This window comes from Psammomys obesus, unplaced genomic scaffold, assembly GCF_907164565.1.
Source record: "Psammomys obesus unplaced genomic scaffold, mPsaObe1.curated_primary_1811, whole genome shotgun sequence".
Classification (NCBI taxonomy): Eukaryota; Metazoa; Chordata; class Mammalia; order Rodentia; family Muridae; genus Psammomys; species Psammomys obesus.
Window position 1 is genome coordinate 32,854,910 of NW_026596069.1, and position 22,813 is coordinate 32,877,722.

The 22,813-nt window shown below is 39.3% G+C and overlaps 1 protein-coding gene across 1 annotated transcript in view; it reads left to right on the forward strand.

Annotated features, from left to right (window-relative positions):
* Positions 1–22,813, forward strand: part of Ssbp2 (single stranded DNA binding protein 2) — a 282,752-nt gene that overhangs the window by 240,681 nt on the left and 19,258 nt on the right. Inside the window, exons 8-12 of the mRNA XM_055625331.1 lie at positions 5,741–5,807; positions 6,679–6,749; positions 10,717–10,784; positions 15,477–15,525; positions 21,789–21,824. Of these exons, the coding sequence (XP_055481306.1) occupies positions 5,741–5,807; positions 6,679–6,749; positions 10,717–10,784; positions 15,477–15,525; positions 21,789–21,824 (291 nt within the window). The remainder of the gene's footprint in view (positions 1–5,740; positions 5,808–6,678; positions 6,750–10,716; positions 10,785–15,476; positions 15,526–21,788; positions 21,825–22,813) is intronic.

Consider the following 22,813-nt stretch of genomic DNA (forward strand, 5'->3'; position numbering starts at 1 on the left):
CTATTTGACCCTCTCTGGGGCTCCTTTATAATATTTGTTTGGCCTGATCCATATTCATTCTCTCTTTCCCCTCCTCTCTGTCTGTCTGTCTCTTTCGCTTCCCCCTTGTCTTTTCCACACACGCACACACGCGCCTCCACCGTGCCCACACATGCCACATCACATGCTTATGTACACATGCATTACAGGCCAGGGTTCATATATGAGGCAGGACGTGCTGTTTTTCTTTTTGAGTCACTTCCGTTAACATTATACATTCTAAGTCTATCCATTTTTCCTGCAGATATTATGATTTCACTTTTCTTTACAGCTGAGTAATACTCTATTGTGCGTATGTACCACTTTTTCTTTACCCATTCTTCTGTCAGTGGACTTCTAGGATGGTTTATTTCCTTGCTTTTATGAATAAAGTAACAATAAACAAGATATGTAAGAATCTCTGTGCTACGATGTGGATTCCTGTAGGTATGTGCCTGAGAGTGGTGTAGTTGAGCTATACAGTAGTTATAGTTTTAATTTTTTGAGGAACCGCCACACTGAAGTTCATAGTGTCTGTCTGAGGCTCCACTCCATCAAAATGAATAGAAGTTCCTCTTTCCTTAGAACCTCACCATGATTTTCGTTAGATTTCTTTGTGATGGCCGTTCTGATCAGAATGAGATGGTCTCTCAAAGTAGTTTTAAATTGCTTCCCCTGATGACTAGGGACTTTTTTTTAAAAAAAAAAGTTTTTTACTGACCATTTGTGTTTCTTTTGGGCTGGAGAGATGGCTCAGTCATTAAGAGCACTGTCTGTTCTTCCAAAGGACCCAGGTTCAACTCCCAGCACCCACATGGCAGCTCACAGCTGTCTGTGATTCCAGTTCCAGGTGGTCTAACACCCATATACCGCACATAAAATAAAAATAAATAAATTATTATTTAAAAAAATGATAGTGCTGAGGACAACAGACTCATTATGTATTTGATGTTCTGTTTTTGTTTTTGTTTTTTTGAGAACTGTTGAATTTATGAGCCCATTTGTTGATAGACAGTTCTTTTATAAATTCTAAATGTTAGGCCTCTTTGTACAAATGAGGCTTCTGTACGTTGTTGTTTCATCTCTAGGTCCTCTGTTTGGTTTTACTGGTTGGCCTCGCCCCATTCCTGGGTGAGGCATCTTTGTTAAGTTGCCTCCAGTTATGCTCGTTCTATTTAGAATGGCTTTGGCTCTTCGTGGTAGTCTTAGGTAAGTTGTCTTCTCTTATGATATAAAAAACATGACCTAAAGCAGCCTGCAAAGGAAAGGCTTTGTTTGGGGGACGTCAGGGTAGGAACTCTGGCCAGGAACTGAAGCAGAAGCCACGAGAGAGTGCTGTGTGGTAGCTTGCTCCTCATAGCTTGCTCAACTTTCTTTCGCGCCTAAGACCAGTCCAGGGGTGCAACAACATATAGCAAGCTGCCCATCGGCCATCAATTAAGAAAATGTACCACACACTCCTACAGGCCAAACTGATGGAGGCCTTTCTCTGTTCAATGACTCTAGGCATGTCAAGTTGACATAAAACTAGCCAGGACAGTTTACCTCTTGTAAAGTTTACACACAAACACATGACTATTCAACAAGAACCCTCTTTTTCTTCATTTGTATTCAAGATGGCATAACATTGCAATTACAAAATAAAACGTCCCAACTTCCAAAAGTTCCACAGCCTTTCAAAATTCAAACTTTTAAAAAATTTGGTCTCTTCAAAGTACCCAAAGTCTTTCAAAGTTCAAAGTTCCTAGAAAATACCCAAAGTTTCTCTAAAATATCCAAGTATAAAATATTCTAAGTCTCTCTAAAACCCAAGGTCTGTCAACTGTGGACTCCTATAAAATAAAAAATAAGTTACATACTTTCTTAATAATAAAAAAAAAAAAAACCAGAAGAACAAGAACTGGTCACAGCCACAAGCAGAGCAAAGCAAAACCAAACTATGAGAGTACTGAAAAGTTCAGTGTCTGACTTGTAGGGCTGCTCCATCACTCACACTCTTCCAGGGCTCTTCTAAAGGCCCTGTTTCTCCTGCTCTGCCTTGTTACCACAGTGTGTCCTCTGAATTCCAGGTGGCTCCAGCCTGCAGCAGCTGCTGTCCTTGGCAGTCGTCCTCTGGTTCTCACATCTCCAGTGCTGGGCCTCCATTGCAGTGGGGCTGCCAGCTCCAGTACCCTCTGATGGCCTCTCCTCGGGGACTGTGACCTCCCATGTGCTTTCAAGCCTCCACTTTTCTCCGTGAGCCCTCTAAGCATATGGTTTCTATGGAAACTGGGGTTGTGCTTTCACTGGGGGCCTCTCCTGACAACTGTAGCCCTGCCACACAGTGCCATGCCTCAGCTCCTCTTCATGCCTTTAAAACCAGTGCTATCTGGGCAGCTCTTGCACATTTCTAAGTTCAGCCACCAGCACACGGTACAGCCTTGGCTAACTCTGGACCACAGCTTCCACGTGCTGGTCCTGGAGAAACACTTCCACATTTTTCCTCAGGATTGCTGGTCTTTTCTTAATCATTGCTATTTTTTCAGTTCCAGTTAACCAATATTGATTGTCCCAATAAAGCAAAATGTATTGGAAATCACAGCCAATTCTTCATCTCCTGCTGGCCAGAACTTTTCATTTAAAATATCACTCAGGTGGCCAGGTTAGAGCCTGTACTTCCTCAGAAACATCTCAAGCCAGCTCTCCACTGCCTTTGCTATCTGGGTCTTCTAAGCTCCCGGACAATAGCCTGCTGAACTCTGAGCACTCAGTGGCTTTTCCAGCACAATAATGGGATTTTAGCATAAACATCCCCAAAATATGTGGTCAGGTCAGGTCTGTCACAACACCTCATGAACCTGGCATCAATTTTGTTTTAATTAGGGTTTCCAATGTGATAAAACACCATGACCTAAAGCAATTTGGTGGAGGAAAATGTCTATTTCACCTTACTGCTTACAGTCTATCGAGGCTGGAACCTGGGAGTGCTGCTGACTGGCTTGCTCTCCTCAGGGATTGTTCAGCCTGCTTTTTACAGCAGCTCGGACCAACATCCCAGAGTGAGCTGGGCTGGTCAATCATCACTCAAAAACTATCCCCGCAGACGGCTATGGGCCAGTGTAGGGGAGTATTTTCTCAGTAGAAGTCCCTCTTCCCAAATGACTCTAATGTATAGAGTTGACATAAAACTAACCAGACTAACTAACTAACTGATCTATTGTGATTGTGTACGAATTCTTGAATTGCTTTGATATAGTTCTGTGAAGAATGACATCACAGTCCTATTGGGAATTGCATTCAATCTGTAGAATATTTCTGGTAAGGTAGCTATTTTCATGATATGTATTCATGTTATTTGCTGATCAGGACCATGAAAATTCTTTGCTTCATCTGGTGTCTTAGTTAGGGTTTCTATTGCTGTGAAGAGATACCATGACAAAGGCAACTCTTATAAAGGAGCATGTTTAATTTGGGCTGGTTTAGAAATTCAGAGGTTCGGTCCATTATCATCATGGTGAGAAGAATGTGAGTGTCCAGGCAGACACGGTGCTGGAGAAGGAGTTGAGAGTTCTGCAGCTTGGTCCTCAGCCAGCAGAAGGAGACTATGTTCCACACTGGCTGGAGGCTGAACATAGGAGACCTCAAAGCCCACAGTGACACACTTTGTCCAACGAGGCCACACCGCCTAATAGTGACACTTTCTCTGGGCCAAGCATTCAAACCCAGAGTCTGTGCAGGCCATTCCTTTTCAGAGCACCACATTTAGGTTTGCTTGTTTGGTTTTTTCTTTAATTTTCAGTATTTTGAAGTTTTCAGTGTAGGGGTCTTTCATTTCCTTGATTTTAGCTACTTTGTTAGGGCTATTGTGAATAAGATATTTCTAAATTTTTTCCTCTGGGAGTTCATTGTTCATACTTATGAATGTTAATGAGTTTTGATTTTGTGTCCCAAAATTTTACTTAAAATGTTTCTTCGATACAAAAGTTTCCTGGTTGATGCTATAGGAACTTTTAAGTTTGGGCTAGCTTACCGTATCCCTTTCTTATGTTTGTTCCGGTGTCTTTTTCTCCTCTAATCCTATTGCTAAGACATAGGACACTGTATTGAATAAGAGAGTGGAGATGGGCATTCTTGTCTCATTCCTGTTTTCTGGGGAAATGATATCCGTAATTTTCCCTTTTGGTAAAATATTGGTTAGAGATTTGTTATATTATACATGGCCTTAATGTGGGCCTTTTGCCTCTTTCTGTCAGTTTGTCTGAGGGTTTGTCAGTATTATTAATTTTTTTTTCAAAGAACTGATATTTTTTATTGATTTGGTATGTTCCTTTAATTTCTGTCCTAATCTTTACTATTTCTTGCCATCTGCTGAGTTCGGAAATCAATCTGGTGCTTTCTCAGACAATTAGAAATAGTGCTACCTCAAGATTCAGCTATACCACTCCTAGGCATATATCCAAAAGATGTTCAAGTACACAAGGACATTTGCTCAACCATGTTTGTAGCAGCTTTGTTTGTAATAGCCAGAACCTGAAAACAGCCCAGATGCCCCTCAACTGAGGAATGGATACAGAAATTGTGGTACATTTACACAATGGAATACTACTCAGCAATTATAAGCAAAGAAATCATGAAATTTGCAGGCAAATAGTGGGAACTGGAAAAGATCATCCTGAGTGAGGTATCCCAGAAGCAGAAAGACACACACGGTATAGACTGACTTACAAGTGGCTACTAGACCTATAATACATGATAAAGCTACAAAAATCAAGCTAAACAAAAAGGAGGACCCTGGGTAAGATGATCAGTCCTCATTCAGAAAGACAAACAGAATGGACGTTGGAAGAAGGAGAAAACAGGGAACAGGACAGGAGCCTACCACAGAGGGCCTCTGAAAGACTCTACCAAGCAGTGTATCAAAGCAGATGCTGAGCCTCTTAACCAAATTTTGGGCAGAGTGCAGGGAATATTATCTCCAAAGAGGACAGGAGTGCCACATAGAGAGGAACAGAATCAAAATATCTGGGCACAGGGGTCTTTTCTGAGACTGATACTCCAACCAAGGACCATGCATGGATATAACCTAGAACCCCTGCACAGATGTAGCCCAGGGCAGCTCAGCATCTAGGTGTGTACCCTAGTTAAGGGGAACAGGGACTCTCTCTGACATGAACTCAGTGGCTGGCTCTTTGATCACCTCTCCCTGTAGGGGGAGCAACCTTGCCAGGCCACAGAGGAGGACAATGCAGCAAGTCCTGATGAGACCTGATAGGCTAGGGTCAGATGGAAGGGGAGGAGGACCTACCCTATCAGTGGACTTGGAGAGGGGCTTAGGAAGAGATGAGGGAAGGAGGGTGGGGTTGGAAGGGATTGACAGAGGGGGCTAGCTGTGTAGCTGTTCTTGAACCCAGAGATTTCCCTGAGTTTCTCTAAACAGTTCTTTTTGTTGTTGTTTTGGCTGTCCTGGAACCAGCTCTATAAATGGAACTGGCCTTGACTTTATAGAGATCTGCCTGAAGCTTGTGTCACCACCACCGGCCCCAAACAGAATTTCTCTTACAACCAAAATCTTACATGAAAGATGTACAAGGATGAAGTTCATAAGAGAAATGAGAAATTGAAAGATCTTGAGAGAGACTCAAATGTATTATGTAGTTGTAGAAGCTTAAAAGGAAATGTTTAAAGCACGATTTGTAAATAGTTACAATATTTCGTTTTATTTTTTGTTTTCCTAAATTTCTAGGCACTTGGGGGTGTCCCAGGAAGTCAGCCGCTACTGCCCAGTGGGATGGACCCAACACGACAACAAGGTAACTAAAGTAGACGTGAAGCTCATGTGCTGAACTAGTGAGGAAATTTTCTTTTCTTTTCTTTTCTTTTCTTTTCTTTTCTTTTCTTTTCTTTTCTTTTCTTTTCTTTTTTCTTTCTTTCTTCTTGTCTTTTTTTTTTGTCTTTTACTCTTTTGAGACAGGGTTTCTCTGTGTATCCTTGGCTGTCCTGGACTTGCCTTGTAGACCAGGCTTGCCTCAAACTCACAGAGATCCACTTACCTCTGCCTCCCAGAGTGCTGAGACTACAGACATGGGCTACCAGCCAGCATCCAACTGAGGAAATTCTTTAAGATCTTCATTGGTATGAATAGTCCATGATTTTACCAGACGCATTTTCACAGCAACATGAATAAATGGTTTACATTTTCAGCTAACTCTTAATTATGCACAATAGCAGAGTAGAGGTGCTGACATAAGAGATGGAATAATAAAATGTCTAAAATCTTGTATGACTTCTGATAAGTAGGAAGTTAAATGATTGTGCATTTATCAGCCCCTCTTCCTTCTTCAGAGAGAGGACTTAGTGATGATAGTAGACAAGTGTATGGAGTAACAAGTGACTTCATCAGCTCAACAGTCCCAGTAACCTGGTCCTTCCTTGGGGGTGTTTAGATGCCATGGATATCTAAGGCTGTATTGTCCTAAGGAAAGAGGAGCAAAGGCTGTGAAAGAAGTATTCAACACAGAGAAGGAAGAAAATTTTAACCAAGAAAGCAATAGATATTATGGGGTAGGTGATAGCCAAAATCAGTTGGTGGCAATGCTCTGATACCTACCTAACAAGAGGGTACTAGCCTCTAGTGTAGCGCTCATAGCTGTCCTATTGCTAATCGCTCCACACTTCCTTTAGGACATCCAAATATGGGTGGACCAATGCAGAGAATGACTCCTCCGAGAGGAATGGTGCCCTTAGGACCACAGGTAAATATAATCAGCACTGAGAGTGAGACACTGGGCTGCTGCCTCCTCTGGTACAAGGGCATGGTTTGCTGGGTTTTAGCACATGCATTGAAGTATGGACAGACCTCAGGTGCTGGTGGCACTGGCCACATAGATCTCACTTAAAAATTCTGAAATAAAAAGCACACCCGCTTCTATGCTTCATTTATTCTATAAATAGCTGTAACATTTTATATTATAAAAAATTAAAAACGATAATAAAAACTTATCTCTGACTAGTAATAGCTTCCTGATGACTTTTAGTCACTGTTTATTGTGTTAGTAGGAATACTTCCTCTTCAAAATCAGATAATAGTTTATTTTTTCCTATTTGTATTAGCAGTATCTTTTTATCTATTTCTATTAATGTGAAGGAAATAAAGTAACTTGGTATAAATTTACTTCCAAAACTATAAATACCAATAATAACACTAAAGGCTAAACCACACAAAATAGGATTAAAGAAGATTAATTGTTAATGCCATACATCTAAACAGTAGCCAGAGATGTGCTCATGAATGGGACGACGGAGAAAGTTGAAGTGAAATCATTTGGAAGGGCAGGAATCTCATGACAGGCATTGCATATCAAACCTGTCAGACAAAATGTGTGCATCATTTCCTGAAAGATAATGAAAAATAATTTCTACAGCAGACATTTGCTGTGTAGCTGCCACCTCAAAGCAAACTGCCCTGTCTCTTTAAACCTGTATTGTGGAAACTGGCTCTGAGATGGTGTTTGCAGCTCTCTGTGTAGACAAGCATATGTACATGTTTGTTTTGTTTGAGACAGGGTCTCACTGTGTAGCCCTGGCTGGCCTGGAACTCATTCTATAGACCAGACTGACCTTGAACTTACAGAAATCATCCTGCCTCTCCCCTGAGTGCTAGGATTAAAGGCCTGTGTCACTGACCAGTCCCCCCCTACCTTTTCACTGATGGTTTATCACTTCTGTCGTTTTTTACCTTAAGATATATGTAATAAAGCCATTTCTAGGAACAACTTGAGCCTGAAACAAAGAAATATACTTGGCATAATGGTTGTTGAATGCTGTGAGTTAAGCAAGTGCATACAGAATATATGGCCATGTGGTCAGTGTGTAATGGGGACATAAATGTGGTCAAGCCGTGTTTGTAATCTGTTTTGATCTAAGGGCAGCAGTAGCAAATGAGTTTTATATTGATACCAATATACTTTCAGTATAAAAGCAAAATCTTTATAGAAAAAAATCTTCTAACACTATATCTGGAATAGTTTTCTTCGTTTCTTTTCTATGAGTCACTTAGCTTACGTAACTGTGTCCTTAAAATCAGCAAGTTCCATGGGATTAATGGAAAAAGTCACTTAAATTGAACACCTATTTCAATATTCTCTATAATTTTGAAGGGTAAATAAGTAAATTACACACCTGTACTTCCTGAACTCAGGAGGCTGAGGCTACACCTACTATATATCAGATATCTTACTTGACTGTTGAGTATAAAAATATTAATGAAATAGGATCTCCATCTTCAAGATGCATACTGTTAAAGGAGAAAATACAACTGCATTTAGAAAGGTTATTATCTAATACTAAATCTCTAGAAAACAAAACATGTAACCTTGTCTAGTTTTCAGCGATTTATCACAGAAGAGAGGCATGATGCTTTAGAGTTGAGGATGCATGGGGGTGAGGGGTAAAGGGCCCCATTCTGTTTATCAACAGCCATGGGAAATGATTAACAGCTACAGTTTTTAAGTAGAAAGAGCCATGGTTTAAGTCATGGTTTAAGTCATCAAGCATACTGGTGATTTAGATGTCATTTTATCCTACAAAAAGTCTAAATATAAATTAATATTGCCATAAAAGTAAGGAAAATAAGATTAAGAGAATCAGTGGCCCATATAGAAGAGTAGCTACTGTGGTACACACCTGCAATTCCTGCACTCAGGAAGCTGAGGCAGGAGGATCTCAAGCCCAAGGCCAACTGGACTGTGTAGGGAGACCCTGGCTCACAGAGGCAGGTTATTGTAGAGACCGTAATGGCAACAGAGATGCAAGTTAATATATTTCTCTGCCCAGAGCTCCAATGGAATATTGGATTTTCTGAAACTCACAAAGAAGGAGAAAGGTAGCCAGACTTCTTCATGAAGCACCTGTGCCTTACTTTACCATATGTAGTTTTCATTTCCATGACTTTTGGCTCTGAAATCCCTTGCTAATTATTACCCCTACTATCACCATGCTTTGTGCAAAGATTAACACAATTATCTGCTCTCTTAACTGAAGACTCCTCTTGCTAAAAATGATTAACTTAGTGCTCACAAACCCGAGCATAAATAATATTTCCTTAATGTAAAAGTGAGTAAGCAGAGGAGCAGGTGGCCAGGTGGTTTATCTATCAAGTATGGCATTCTGTCTAGAGTTAACAGGCCTTTCCATCGATTCATTTTCTCATCCTCTTAACACCTCCTCCAAAGTGTTCCTGTAGGGTGAGCTAACATGATTATGAAGGTCTAGCTTCTTTAATTTGGAAAAATCCAGTAGACTCGAAATAAAACTGTGAGAAGTTGGAAAATGTTGGACACAAAGGCAGAAAGCATAGTTTGGGGCTCGGTTGTGAGTAACCTTATGAGGATATACTAAGGAGTTTAGGCTTGTTTGACAGGTCATCTGGGCCATCATAACTGTGATTAAGAAAATTGCTTGAGGAAGTATACAGAGGAAATTGGGGAAAACCAATTAAGATAATGCAGCTGCCTTCACACTAGGAAGTAGAACCCTGTGTCATGACCTTTCGCTGTCAACAGAAACTAGAAGTTGACCAAGTAGGAAGTTTTGAAACAGAAAAGACATCAAGGAACTTCTAGAAATTACTAGCATGGACTATTATGTGGTAGGTGGTGCCAAAGGACTAAAGGAAGAGTAAACATGAAGAACTTGGCCACACCCAGATGATGTTGTGTATTTCTGTTTGCTGAGCATAAGGTAGTAGCCAGGCAGAACCTACCACTGTGGAGGTCAGCAATTTAGGAACTTGGTGAGACCTGATAAAATAGACTCAAAGTTTAGTGAATAAACAGTGTTTGAACAGATTGTAGCAGATAAGATTACCTGTGACTGTGTATTTATTGAAAATAATACTGTAGCTAAAACTTGAGGAAAAGCAACATTTAAACAGTGAACAAAACCAAAGAAGTCACAAATGTAACTGGAATGTTCTCACTCAGAAGACGAGAAAGATGTAGCAGGCAGTGACGGTGCCAAATGTGTTAAGGTGATAATCAGAAAAGTAGCATTTGACCCTTATTGTCAACTAAAGTAAGCTAATATGATATGCATATAAAAGCATTAAACTGCCTTACATCACCTTCAATGCACAAGTAGGTATTGCCTGAAGTTTATTGGGTCACATAATTCATGTTTTCAGTATGCTTTAGTTCTCATGTAGTTTGGGTATTTATACATAGTGCTTTCCATATTGGATATCTTACTCTATGAATAGAAGCTTATATTCAACATTCTTGGGTTGGGTTTACCTGTTGTATTTCTTTTCAGACTTTATGAAATTGATCTTATCTAACAGTTTCAAACCTGTTGAATGAAAATTTTACCTAAAAACATATTTTTGGACTTATGAAATGTTTATTTGAAAAAGTAACTAATGTACAGATATTAGATAACTAATAAAATATGCCAAATATTATAATTTTGATCATACCTTGATCATTTAACAAGATCCAATGATTTTCCATATTCATAGAATTTTTAAATGGCATGGACCAAAGTGGTTGTGTTAAAATAGAAGCAAAAATACAAGAGTGGACCCTTCAGAGAATGAATTACACAGGCCTTATCCAATCAGGAGTTACGTAGGGAAATCATTAACCTGCTCTCCTTTCTTTCCCCCCTTCTCTTTGGTTTTGTTTTTTTGTTTTGTGGTAGTCTGACCCTTGGTTATCATTACAGAACTATGGAGGTGCAATGAGACCCCCACTGAATGCTTTAGGTGGCCCTGGAATGCCTGGAATGAACATGTAAGCAAAATGCTTATTACTCTGTTTAGTGAAGTATTCTGTATTCTGTACCTCAGTGTCTTTACTGTATGAAAATGAACTAAACATGAGTGCAATTTTTGCTTCATTTTCATGACTTACTATCATGTTTTTCTTCTTCCTACGCAACTTTTTTTTTTTCATTTAGGTACCATTATCACAACTTTTAGCCTGCTGCTTTTTTAATAATTATGTATAGATTCATATAGAATCTATATAACACTATGAAGAGATGCAGACACCAGAACTATGCACTAAATCGACAGAAGTTAATAGTTGAGAAGTTAATCTCTATTCATGTTAATAATTCTTTGCATTAACTGACAGAACAGTTAGTCTCATAAACATGTGTCTTCATTTGTATCATTGGGACTACTTTCAACACAAACAAAATCTCTGTGGTGATATCCTCTGTATTGAAGAGCTACTCACAGTACAGGACTGATTCTGCTTGAAAACTCAAGTGTACCTGGGTGAGGAGTAAACTGAAGATGTCTGTTTTACTGGAATGTCCTTCCTTTCCAGTCTAAAAAGAGTCATTTCTGTATAGTGAAGTTCATTAAGGAATTTTTATTTCTTTCGCATTCTCCAACCTTCCCTTGAAGGCCTGCGTACACTAGACTCTGTTCATGAGTTCACCAGAGGATCACTGATGTGATGTGGCCTACAGGAGCCTCGTCAGCGCTCCATGCAGACTTAGAAAGTTCTCCTCAACTTTCTTTCCCGTCTGCCTGTTTTTAGCTCCTTACATATTAAATGAAACAACTCTGCTATCATCCAGTGGCATGAAGGCATACTGTGAAATAAGCTCTTTTGATGTATGCAGGGTTTTTTTTTTTTATGCTTCTGAAACCATTTTCATAGGATGCAATTTCTACTAAAACTGAAAATAGGTTAATAAGTAGATACCAGCCAGACTCAAAACTAACAGAACAGGGAGGAAAGTAGGTCAAATTTTCCTTTTGAAATAAAAATGGATAGACATGAAGTCTGGCTCTTCTTGAACTCCTCAAAGGCTCACCCTTTTATTAATGGTTGCTACAGAAGGGTAGAATATTTTGTGCTTATGTCAAAAGCTGGAGCTCCTATCAGTAGGGCAGAGAAATACATGAAACATAATTTTAGATTCTCATTTTAAAAGTCAATATATTTTAATAAATTTTGAGTATTTTGATCAAGCAGGTTGCCACAAGTGATAAGAAATATATCAGCACCATTTAGCATAGTAATCTGCTGTGTGCTTAGCTGCACAGCCACCTGGATGTAGACCTGCATTTGCTGGAACATAGTAACTTGAAAGAGTGAAACAATTACTTAAAATTATCCTTTCTTCTCTTGTGTGTGCTTAAGTGTTTGCATGTGAATGCTCTTAATTCCCTAGACTATAAAGACTAAAACTATGGCTGAAGTTATTAGGATTTTGGAGGGTGCTATTTGGACTTCTTAAGTAGTCTTGATAGTTTGAAATAATTTATGAGATTTTACTATTGATATGAAGTCCAGTTCTTTAAAAGTATGAATTCTTACACGCTTACCCCCATTTTATGTTGTATTCCCTTTTATTTTGGAGTTTCCTATCATTTTTTTTTCATTTTTAGTAAATTTGGATTCTTTCAGGGACAATGAAAAAATACATATGTATTTCGGCGTAATAACCTCTGGCATGGAAACTTTCCAACTAATGAAGTTCTAGTCAACTCTGGTATTAGTTGCATTGCTGTCATTCCCAGCAATTCAAAGGCGGACTGGGACAGAATAACACTGTATCTTCATTACACTTGTAAAACAAATTGAATTAAAATTCATACCATTATTTTAGAATCTTTAAAACAAACATGTGACACCCTTCAGAATTTTTGAATGGCATCGGTGGCTTTCTTCACGCCATTTTACAAAGAAAAAAGCAAGAAAGCAAGAAGCAAGCCCTGGTAGACTAGAATCAGCAGCTAAGACCTGGTATCCCGTAAGCTCCACCTTGGCCTGTTTGCCCAGCTGAGAGGATCAGGGTTAGGAGTGAGGACAGGCCGGCAGGGACCTGGGGAATGTTTCTTTACTTAGCTTTCCTTCTCATTTGCCATGAAAATATAACAAGAGCGGGGGAAAAAAATCCCTGGCCACCCCAGTAATTAAAAGCTATATTCCGACCAGCCACCATAGCTTTCAATTGCAGAATTAAAAATTCACAACAAAAAATGTGTTAAGTTCATTAATGAAGGTTAATGAAATGAAAATTGGTCACTTGTAACAAAGGGTTTACAGTGGTGGGAACCTGATACTTCTGTGTTCTGAACTCAGGGCACACTGACTAACATCACCCTTACTAACATTCAAAGGAGGATTTCAACAGTTTTATGACAATGTCATGTATTTACAAGTAAGCACCCCATATTAAGTGGCTTACAGTGCAATTTACAAAGTATAGCCACGTGTCAAGATTTTCAAATGCATTGTGGACCCCTTGGAAAAGGAGCACGAGGAGCAGAGCACATCTGCACCGAGAAGCTGAACCTCCACAGGGGCCTGCAGCCTGCCCCGGCAGCCTGCAGCCCTTTATTGGCAAGGCTCTGCAGAGAGCCAGAGGCTTCTTCATAGGACTCCTCAGTGGGCATGTAAGCTGGGGAACTCCACAAGAGAGGCCTGTAGAACTCACCAAGAATATAGACATCTTTTACATTTCCTTCTCTTTACTTTCAAACAAGGCTCATCTGCCTAACTTTCATTCAGAATAATGTCTGTGACACACTCGTCAGCTCAGCTTCTTGGTAATTACTGAACTTACTGAGTTGTTCTTTAAAACCACTAGGTGTTTTATTCAGCACTATTTGTGGAACTTTTTAGTGTATTTATATGAGTTTATATGTAATTTCCTATAATATTAAAATGAAGTTTAATATGAAATACAGAATTTGTGAAATATCTTCTCCATATATTGTTTTAAAAAATGCATTGACTTTTGTGTCAGGGATGTGCATGCCACGGCATGTGTGTGGAGGCCTGAGGAGAGCATTCAGGGACCCCTTCTCACTTTTCCCATGTGGGTCTAGGGGACAGAGCCCAGCCCAGGAAGTTCAGCAGCAAGCACCTTTACCTGCTGGGCCATGCTCTGGGCCTAGTTCCCACAGTCTTAACTGATTATATTCAAAGCTTTGATATTATTAACCAAATGCCATCATAATACTTAAACCTTTTTGTGGTTTAAATATTTTCTAAGTTGTTTCAAGACAGATATTTACCTGTTTCTTCATTCCATTGTATTTAGCATCAGACAAACTATGTGGCTAAGTCTTCCTACCTAAAGGTTTTACTTGATGAACATACGTCCCGCTTTGCATCATTTTATGTCCATTAGGACACCGAATCCTATATAGAAATCATCTTTCAAAAGTGTTCAGTAAATTTCAAAAGTATTCAGTAATGAATTATAAAATCGTCACCCCTTTGTCTTCCTTATCATCAGCATCACCTCCAGGGGAGACTACCGGGTGCATTTGGACAGAGCCTAAGGGGTGTCATCCCATTCCCCTCTGTTCCCTCGAGAGAACAAACCAAAGCTGAGTAGTTGTAAGGATCCCAAGCAGACACTGCCAGTACAGTCGGTAACTTGGACAGTGTCTTCTTTTCACGTTTATTACTTTAGACTCAAGATTCCCAGACTCAATGGACTTTTTAAAATTAGAACATATTCACTGCCTTAATGAGTAGGAAGAAAAAATTCAATAAACCTAATAAAAGTAGAGTTTTAAAACTAGTCTGCTGTTCACAAAACAATATTTATTCAAGTGTACTTAATACCACAGTCCAAGTATATGAATTCAATTTAATTAACTGGGCATTAATTTTGTTTATAGGATATGAAATATAAAACAGCCTCCTGAATTCTAAAATGAAGTAATATATTGGCATAGATTATCTTCTTTCATTTCAAGACTTGCTTTCTCTACTATCTTCAACTAAAATGATGAAAATATGCATTTTTATAGCAACATATTTATAAAGTTTTAATCAAACTTATATCATATATGATACAGTAAATTATAGTGGCTGATTTTTCGAGCTGCGATACAGAGCATGTCCATTTAAAGGCTGTGTGCTTTCCTGGCGATGACAGTACTGAGGGCTTAGTAACTCATTTGCAGCCTTGTATGGTAATGGCCAGGAGCCTACTGCTAGACTTAGTGCCTCCCAGGGGCAGCTAAGTCATCATCAGCATTAAAAGATGTGTTAACATATATTTCCATATAATTTTAAAGGAGGCAAGTTTAGAGAAGGGTTACTTGTAATTTAAGAGTATCATTTATGTAGTTATTTTACAAACTGTCATTTTGAATGATATACAGGTGGCTCATACTGGTGTCTTAGATTATATTTATCTATATTTGATCCCTTTTACTCTAGAACTGGTAAAATTATTTGGGACCATATATACACTGCTATAGGTGGTTCTATTTTTTGTTTATGAAAAGTAAATATTAAACTAGCTATACATGAAACTTTTATTAAGTAAGATTTTTGCATTCAAGAAAAAAACATTTAGATGACTGAAACGATTTCAGTGCTTATATAGAACCATGCATGGCAACTGAATAACACACAATTGTTTTCTGCTTTACTCTTTACTTACTGTGGAACCACTGAGGCACAGCTTGAAATTTAATCTGTCATATCATTTTATAGGGGTCCAGGTGGTGGTAGACCTTGGCCAAACCCAACAAATGCCAATTCAGTGAGTATATATATATTTTCACTTTGTAACATTTAGCAGTGAAAAGACTATTGCTTTTGAGAGCTTCACAGTCTGTTGTGTTAAGCTCTCAAATTAGTTGCTCAAAAGTAGTTTGTTTCTATTCTTTTAGAAAAAAGTATCTAATTTTTGAAATAATTTAATTTTTATATTTCAATATGTAAAATGTGTTCTATCAGTTAATAGATTTTCAAAAGTAAAGATAGAAATAGTGAGTGTAAAGAATAGTTTGTATATCAGTCTATGCTAAGCATTTGGTTTGATCTTGTGACAGTTAATAAGGTCACTAAGTTGCAGATGAGTCTCAGTTGAGGGAACTGAATCTCTCTGACTATGTGCTGTATTTGTCAGACCAGCCAGGGTCACATTTGCCTGTTAGCTAAATTGCCACTGCTGCACATCTGCGTATCTGACATCCTGGGACTTTTCCTTATATTCTGTGGCAGGGGTTTAATGCATTGTTTTCTCTTCGTGAGGTTACAGAAATACACGCACAGGTTGAAGACTGAACTGTCAGGTTTTTACCGTTATCACCCTGGAGCTGGTTTTAGTGGGTGAGAGACCTGCTGTCCGCCGTGGTGTGGTGTGCACACTGTCCACAGACGCCCGAGCGTGGTAGTGGCAGCCTGGGCTTCCTGTCTGAAGTCCATGGCGCTGACAGAGGGCGGCGCAGTATGCTCGCTGTGCTCAGGTGCTCCCACTCCTTGGCGGTAGCCTGAATGTTAAGGAAGTCTGAAACGTGGCTAATACTTAAGGTTAATTCAAAACTTCAAGAAAGTGGAAAATAAGATGTGTAAGGTATGTAAAAATCGCTGTAGAGCCATTGCTGTTTTCAAGCAAAAGCCAAATTCCTTCCAGCCAGTTAAATCATTAATATTTTAGAGAAAAGATTAATTTTGTATAATCTTATTTTCTTTTGGTTTTGGTAGTCATGACATTTGGTAAAGAGAAAGATGTTTTCTACTTGGGCCTTCAGTGAACTATTCAAATCTTTCTAAAATATTATTTTGCCAGATTGTGTTATAACATGGACAGTTTTAGTTGCCTCAGGAGACTTGTCCTTTGCTTCATGCTCTTCTCCTGAGCTGGTTTGTCCAAGACTTTGCCTTGAAATGGCAGCTAACCTGTAGACCCAAGAACATTTCTTTTGTCTATTAAAATACCCATTAAATGTAGAAAAATACCGTTCTTGTTTTGTTCCTAGGTGACATGGAAATCTGTGACAGCCTTCCTAGTACCGCAATCTAGAAGGAATCCCTGTTGCTACCATTTTTGATGAAATTCCATAGGAAAGTGAAGTCCACACTTCACCTTAAGCTTAGCATCCACCCAGCCATCCACTGCAGGTAGAGAGCCATGGCACATGTCCATCAGCACCTTTTGATGCACACCTGAGAGGACAGCCAAAGCTGCTGAGGCGCATGGTAGCCTGTGGGGAGGTGACGCAGGAAGAGCTGTGTTGTCCCTCATAGTTTATTGTCCAAATAAAGTGTATTTACTAGAGGCACAGCTGAGAAGTGACTCCCACACTTGATAAATTCAGATGTGAGCCCTCATCTCTTCAGGATTCATCCGAGCAGCATGGGTAGAGAATGTATTCGCCAAGTCAGTGGCCCTGAATCATCCTAGACCCTGAGAAATACTAGGAACTACAGTGGAAGTGGGCAGTAGCCTGCTCTGTGACCAGTCTGGAATGTGTTTGGCCAGCACAGATGTAGGCGAGTACGGATTGAAAATGGTTCTCTCTGTTAACGTATACACAGACAGAAATACACAGAGCACAGAGCACACATCAAGAAAACAGAGACGTCAGGGGCTTCTCCAGAAAGAAAGAAGCCATCACCCTGAGCATGCAGAGGAGCAGTATTCCTCTGAAAGGCACTGAACAGAATAAAGAAGACACAGTAGACAGTGGATGGCTTTCTCAAAGGGAGGAGCTTCCACAAAACAGAATAAAAAGAGTGAGAGGGACTTCTCTCCCCCAAACACAACTGATTAATTTTTAGTGATAATTCATGTATTATTTTGAATTCTAAGTTCCTTGGACTTTCTGTACATATTATTTAAGACAAATGCCTTTCAGCTGATATCAGTGCAGTATGTGCCTGCCTCCTCAGGGAACATAGGAAAGTGGGCTTTTGGAGTGTTTTTTTTTTTTTTTTAAGATTTTTTAAAATATGACTAAGCTTTCCCCCATTATTTTGGAGTAATTTCAAGTTATCTAGAAGACCTGGAAGAAGGGTGGAGAGGATTTCCATGTGCCCTGCTCCAGGCCTCATTTATTGTGTCTTACTCATTGGCTGCAGGAGACCACCTTCTCTTTCATAAGCACCTCTCTGTTTTGGCTGTGTTTCCTGAGACTTTGCTCCTAGGTCTTCAGTATATCTCCTAAAACTAAGATATTATCTGTCATAGCTACAACACAGGGCTCAGAGTCATGGCACTGACCTCGACTAATGCTGTTTTCTAATCTACAGGTCTTATTTTAATTTTGTCAGTTGTCTAAATAATATATTTTGTGCCACTCATTGGCCATCCTCCTGGCGTGTTTCGTCTGGAACAGCTCCCCGCTTGTGTTTGTCTCTGTTACCTTGCACTTGTGCTGACTGTAGACAAATTGAGAATGTCCCATAACTTCTTTTGTCTAACCCCTTCCAGGATACGGGAGGAGCTCTGTGTTTTCCTAGGAGCATCATTGCAGGGGTCTGCTGGTGGACCTCTCTGGTCAGCACTGGTCCTGCCATTGTTTGGATGAGTTGTTGCTTGTACAATGTCAATTACACTAACCTTGCTGTTTTTCCTCTGTTAATATCCATATAAAACCATACTTGAAATTGTGGTAAATGCTCATTTTCTTCCTTCTCTTCAGCAGCCATTTTTGGCATCTGTTGATGATTCTTATCTATTTCCCATTGTGTGGCTCACCAAATAGATATTTTCCTTTTCTCTTTCTTAGTTAACTTTTTACTAGAGCAGAGGCTCATTCATTCTGAAAACACCCAGTTTATTTCTTTTTCATAATACTGATCGTGCAGATTAATAGACTTTTTGTTCATTCATCACATCTATCTACCCTTCAAACGTCTATCCTATCTTTTTTTGTTACTCCTCCAGAGCCTCCCCAGTCTTTAATATTCTTTTTAAAATACTGGTTTATGTTCTAAGAGTTCAAAAAAATGGTCTTTTTCCCCTTACCCCTGTTACTTTAAATTACATGAAGGCTGTGTTTCACCCCAGATTTTTATGTTTACAGCTTCCAGTTGAACACACACACACACTTGCGCATGTGTCTGAGTGTATGTAAGAGCAGCACATGTATGTAGAGGTCAGAAGAGCCGGTTGGAGCCTCTGGAACTGGAGTTACAGCATCGTTTGTTATTGAGCCCTTTCAAATAACTTGTGAGATGATTCTCAGTTCTCCAATCCTGCCTATTATGGTTGACACTACCCACAACTTCCTTTGCCATGTCTTTGCTGAAATTTTGCAGTGGTCTACTTGAATTCACCTTCCCTGGTTCCTGTAAAATCACGTTACTAAAGCGTGCATTTGAACATATCTGTAAAACCTCTTATTTCCTATAGCATGCATTCATTCCTGGCCCAGTCATGTAGCCTTATCATTCACTACCCAGCCCATAAGCCCTAGAGTGTAGCAGCCATAAAAAAAAAAAAAAAAAAAAAAAAAAAATCTCTAACATTCCCTGAATATGTGTGCAGTCTCTCGTTTCTTTTCCCTCCTTCAGTTCTTTTCCCCATCTTTTCTCATGTTATGCTGTCTTTCTGTGTGTCCAGATTTCCAGCTCACAAACATACCCACCACCTTCCATCGTACGTCTCTCTTTTGATGGAATATTTGGCTTTCACACCACACTGTCACACCCTGCTGGCAACTCTCAAGAGTGGAGGTTCAGTTATGTGTCAGGGGCAGATGCCCAAATACTGAATCAGAATCAGAAAACAGAAGAATGCAATGTACAAAGAGTAGTACATATAAGCCAAATAAAGCACTTAAGATGGAAATAAATTGCCAGCTAGATGAGAGAACACTGTTTAAAGTAATTAGGAATAATGATTCCGTCTCACCTGTAAAGGGATACTGAGGGGTTGGGGGATGGCAGGCTGGGCTGCTGACTTGGAGACTAACAGAAAGGTTTGTCTTCTCTAGGATAAAAGATGTGATTTTAAATCTGCAAACAATGGCATGCTGACGTGGAAATGACAGGAGGGCCAAGTATCTACTCAGGATGGCATAATAGCTCTGAAGGCCAGCTTTCAGAGTTTTTCATTCAGAAATTTCATGAGCTGTGTATTGAACCCCTTTGGTAACTTAAAATCTGTTATCTAGGAATATTATACCAAAACAGTGGGTAAAGACTACAACTCAAGAATTTTTCTTCCTCCTAGAATTTACTAGGCTTCTGTGCATATCTCTTCCATGCCAGGACTTCTGCAGGAAAGTCCTGAGCTGAGCCAGGAAATGGAAGGTGTTAGTACAGAGCAGTTACAAGTGCAAAGTGTGATTGTATTTGTGACCTTATCCTTGCCTTGTGCCTTCCTCCAGTAAATCTCTGTTGTAAACAGAAGGTAACTAGCATATGATCAAAGAAACAGGAACCAGTTTTCTAGTCTTTAATAGAATGAATTTAAGATATCTGAGATGAATCAACTGCAGCAGAAAGGAGAATGCAGAGGTAATTTAGTAACAAACTGACAAAGAGATAATTGACTAAGAAAACATTACAGAAGTGTGTAATGAAAAATAATCTGACAGGAATACAGGGTAAGTTTTGTAAGCATGAGGAGCAAGAAAGATGCCAGGCAAAGGAATTGTCCACATCTCAGTACAAAGGTTCTGAGCTCTCACAAAGGAAAGAGAAATGTTATAAAGTTCAGGGATGTAGCATATGGTGAATAACAAAGAGCCAAAAGATGGTTAGATTTTATCTCTCAGGTTTGTAGAAAGGTGTTAGACAGTATCAGAGTAGGAAAACACTGAAGACATAGGGAGATGAAGTTCATTCTAGGAATTGATACAATGTTGGCTCTCCAAAGGACAAATATATGTATTTAAAGTAATGTGTTTAAAGAGGTCAAGTGGTAGATCAGACTGAAAAAGGCACAAGAAACCAAAGTCATGCATTCTGAATCAAGTCCAGGTTTGATGCCATGAGAGAGTTTGGTACTTGGGGGGATGGAATCCTCTGCCTCTGAATAGTGGCTGAGCCTACAGTAGCTGCAGTCTGTTGGGCTCAACCCCAAAAGAAACAGCAAAAAAAAAAAAGTAGAGGCTTTGGCGATATGTGGTCTGTGCTTACAGAAAAGAAGGGCACCAAACAGTGAGGAGAAATACTTTTCAAATAGCCTCATATTAAATAGTTCCAAAATCATCAAGTATTTTAGTGGGAAATTTGTAGTTTACATACTTCCTTATTTATGATTTCATATCATACTATGTGATATAGCAAGTTTGGGGGCCATTCAGAGTACGGGAACCACAACATTTTCACCACTCAGAAGGTCTTATTCTGGCTTTAACTCTCTTATTCCAGGAAAACAAATTACTGTCTTTTCTCAGAATAAAGCATATGGATTGTATCGTGCAAGTGAGCTAGTGGGTTTGTGAAAAAGAAAATGTTTAACTTCTCCTATTAACACCCACACACAGGGGTTTATTTTAGAGTACACTTTTAATTCTTCACTTCACTAAAGTTATTGGAGTGTGGTAGATTAAAGCCTTCTTATACCCGGAAAACTGCCTCTTGTTTTTCGGATCTTATCGTCACAATTTCTCGGGCTTTGGACATTGTTGTCAGCAAATCCCTTTGAACGTATTGCGTTATTTTAATGCTAACTGAACGGGGAATGTGAGGCTTGTCCGGTGCTGTGTGGAGGTGGAATAAACTGGCCCTTCACATTTTATGTTCTCTAGATGTTTTGTCTGCACAGGATGCTGAAATGTCTTCGGTTCCTGGCTTTAGCTGCACAAGTGTACCTCTTTCTGTTTATAGAATGTCGCATTAGTATCACACGGTGGAGACAACTGACCTACGCCAATATCATTGGGAGCTCTAATTTTGAATTCTTCTTGACTGAAATCTACATTTTCTTGCGATTTCAATATACTGTTACAGTTGCTTGGATATTTTTGGCACTTTCACACTTAAATTGATAAAAGAGAAGTCAATTAATTTAATCTTATGTGGTCACATGAATGAAAATATGTTTCTGTCCTGCTCATGTTCTAGATACCGTACTCCTCAGCGTCTCCTGGGAATTATGTAGTAAGTACATTTGGGTTTGTTTGCTCATAAGAACTGATGTCACATTTTATCTGAGCAATGAAATTGTTGCCCAGATGTTAGGAAGAGCCCCTGTGTATTGACCAAGGAGTGAACATCTTGAGTTGTTTCATCTGCCAACCTCAGTACATATGTTGATGTTCATTAGTGAAACAGTTCTCAATCTGGCTAGAATTGCCTTAAGTACTCTGTTTTACTTTGGCATATGTTTCTGGAAGCTACTCCAATACTCTGTATCCAATCACGAAGAGAGCCATTCCCAGTTATACAATGATATGCTTGAATTCACAGTTCCTCACAAGAAAAGCACACGCGCTCCCTCCCCAAGCTCACTCATCACACATAAAGGCCAAGAAAACATAAAGTGTTATCCCAACCGCAAGTGGGATCAGACTGCAGGGTAAAGTAATAATTTGGAAAGATCTGTTACATTTTTTCTATTCCTACACATTGAAAACAAGAGGCTATTTCTGTTACTACCTAATACATGTTAACTTTTCTTAGTAATTCAATATAAATCTGAAGTCAAATTAGCAAAATTTAGACTACCTCTTTAAAGTCACAAGTGACCCTTTGCTCATCACCCCTCTTATGATCTTGTTACATCCAAAGACTACCATAAGGGATTTTTTTTTTTTTTACAAAATTTACAAGAAATTATTAACAGAGAAGGAAAGATAAAAATGGTAAAATAGAAACCCTTTCCTAAAGTAATTTTCAGAAGTTATAGGCAACTAGAGTGCAGTAAATAGGAGAAGAAAATCAATGAGCATTTTAACCCCCCACAGAAATACTGTTTTATTGCCATAGTGAGAAACACATGCTGCTCTGGGCCTGTGGCCTCAGTGCTCATGTTCCTCTAACCTGTTCCAGCCGGGCTCTGATTCTTGACACTGCTTATCTGAAACAACAGAGAAAGAATGAAAGGAAGGAAGGAAGGAAGGAAGGAAGGAAGGAAGGAAGGAAGGAAG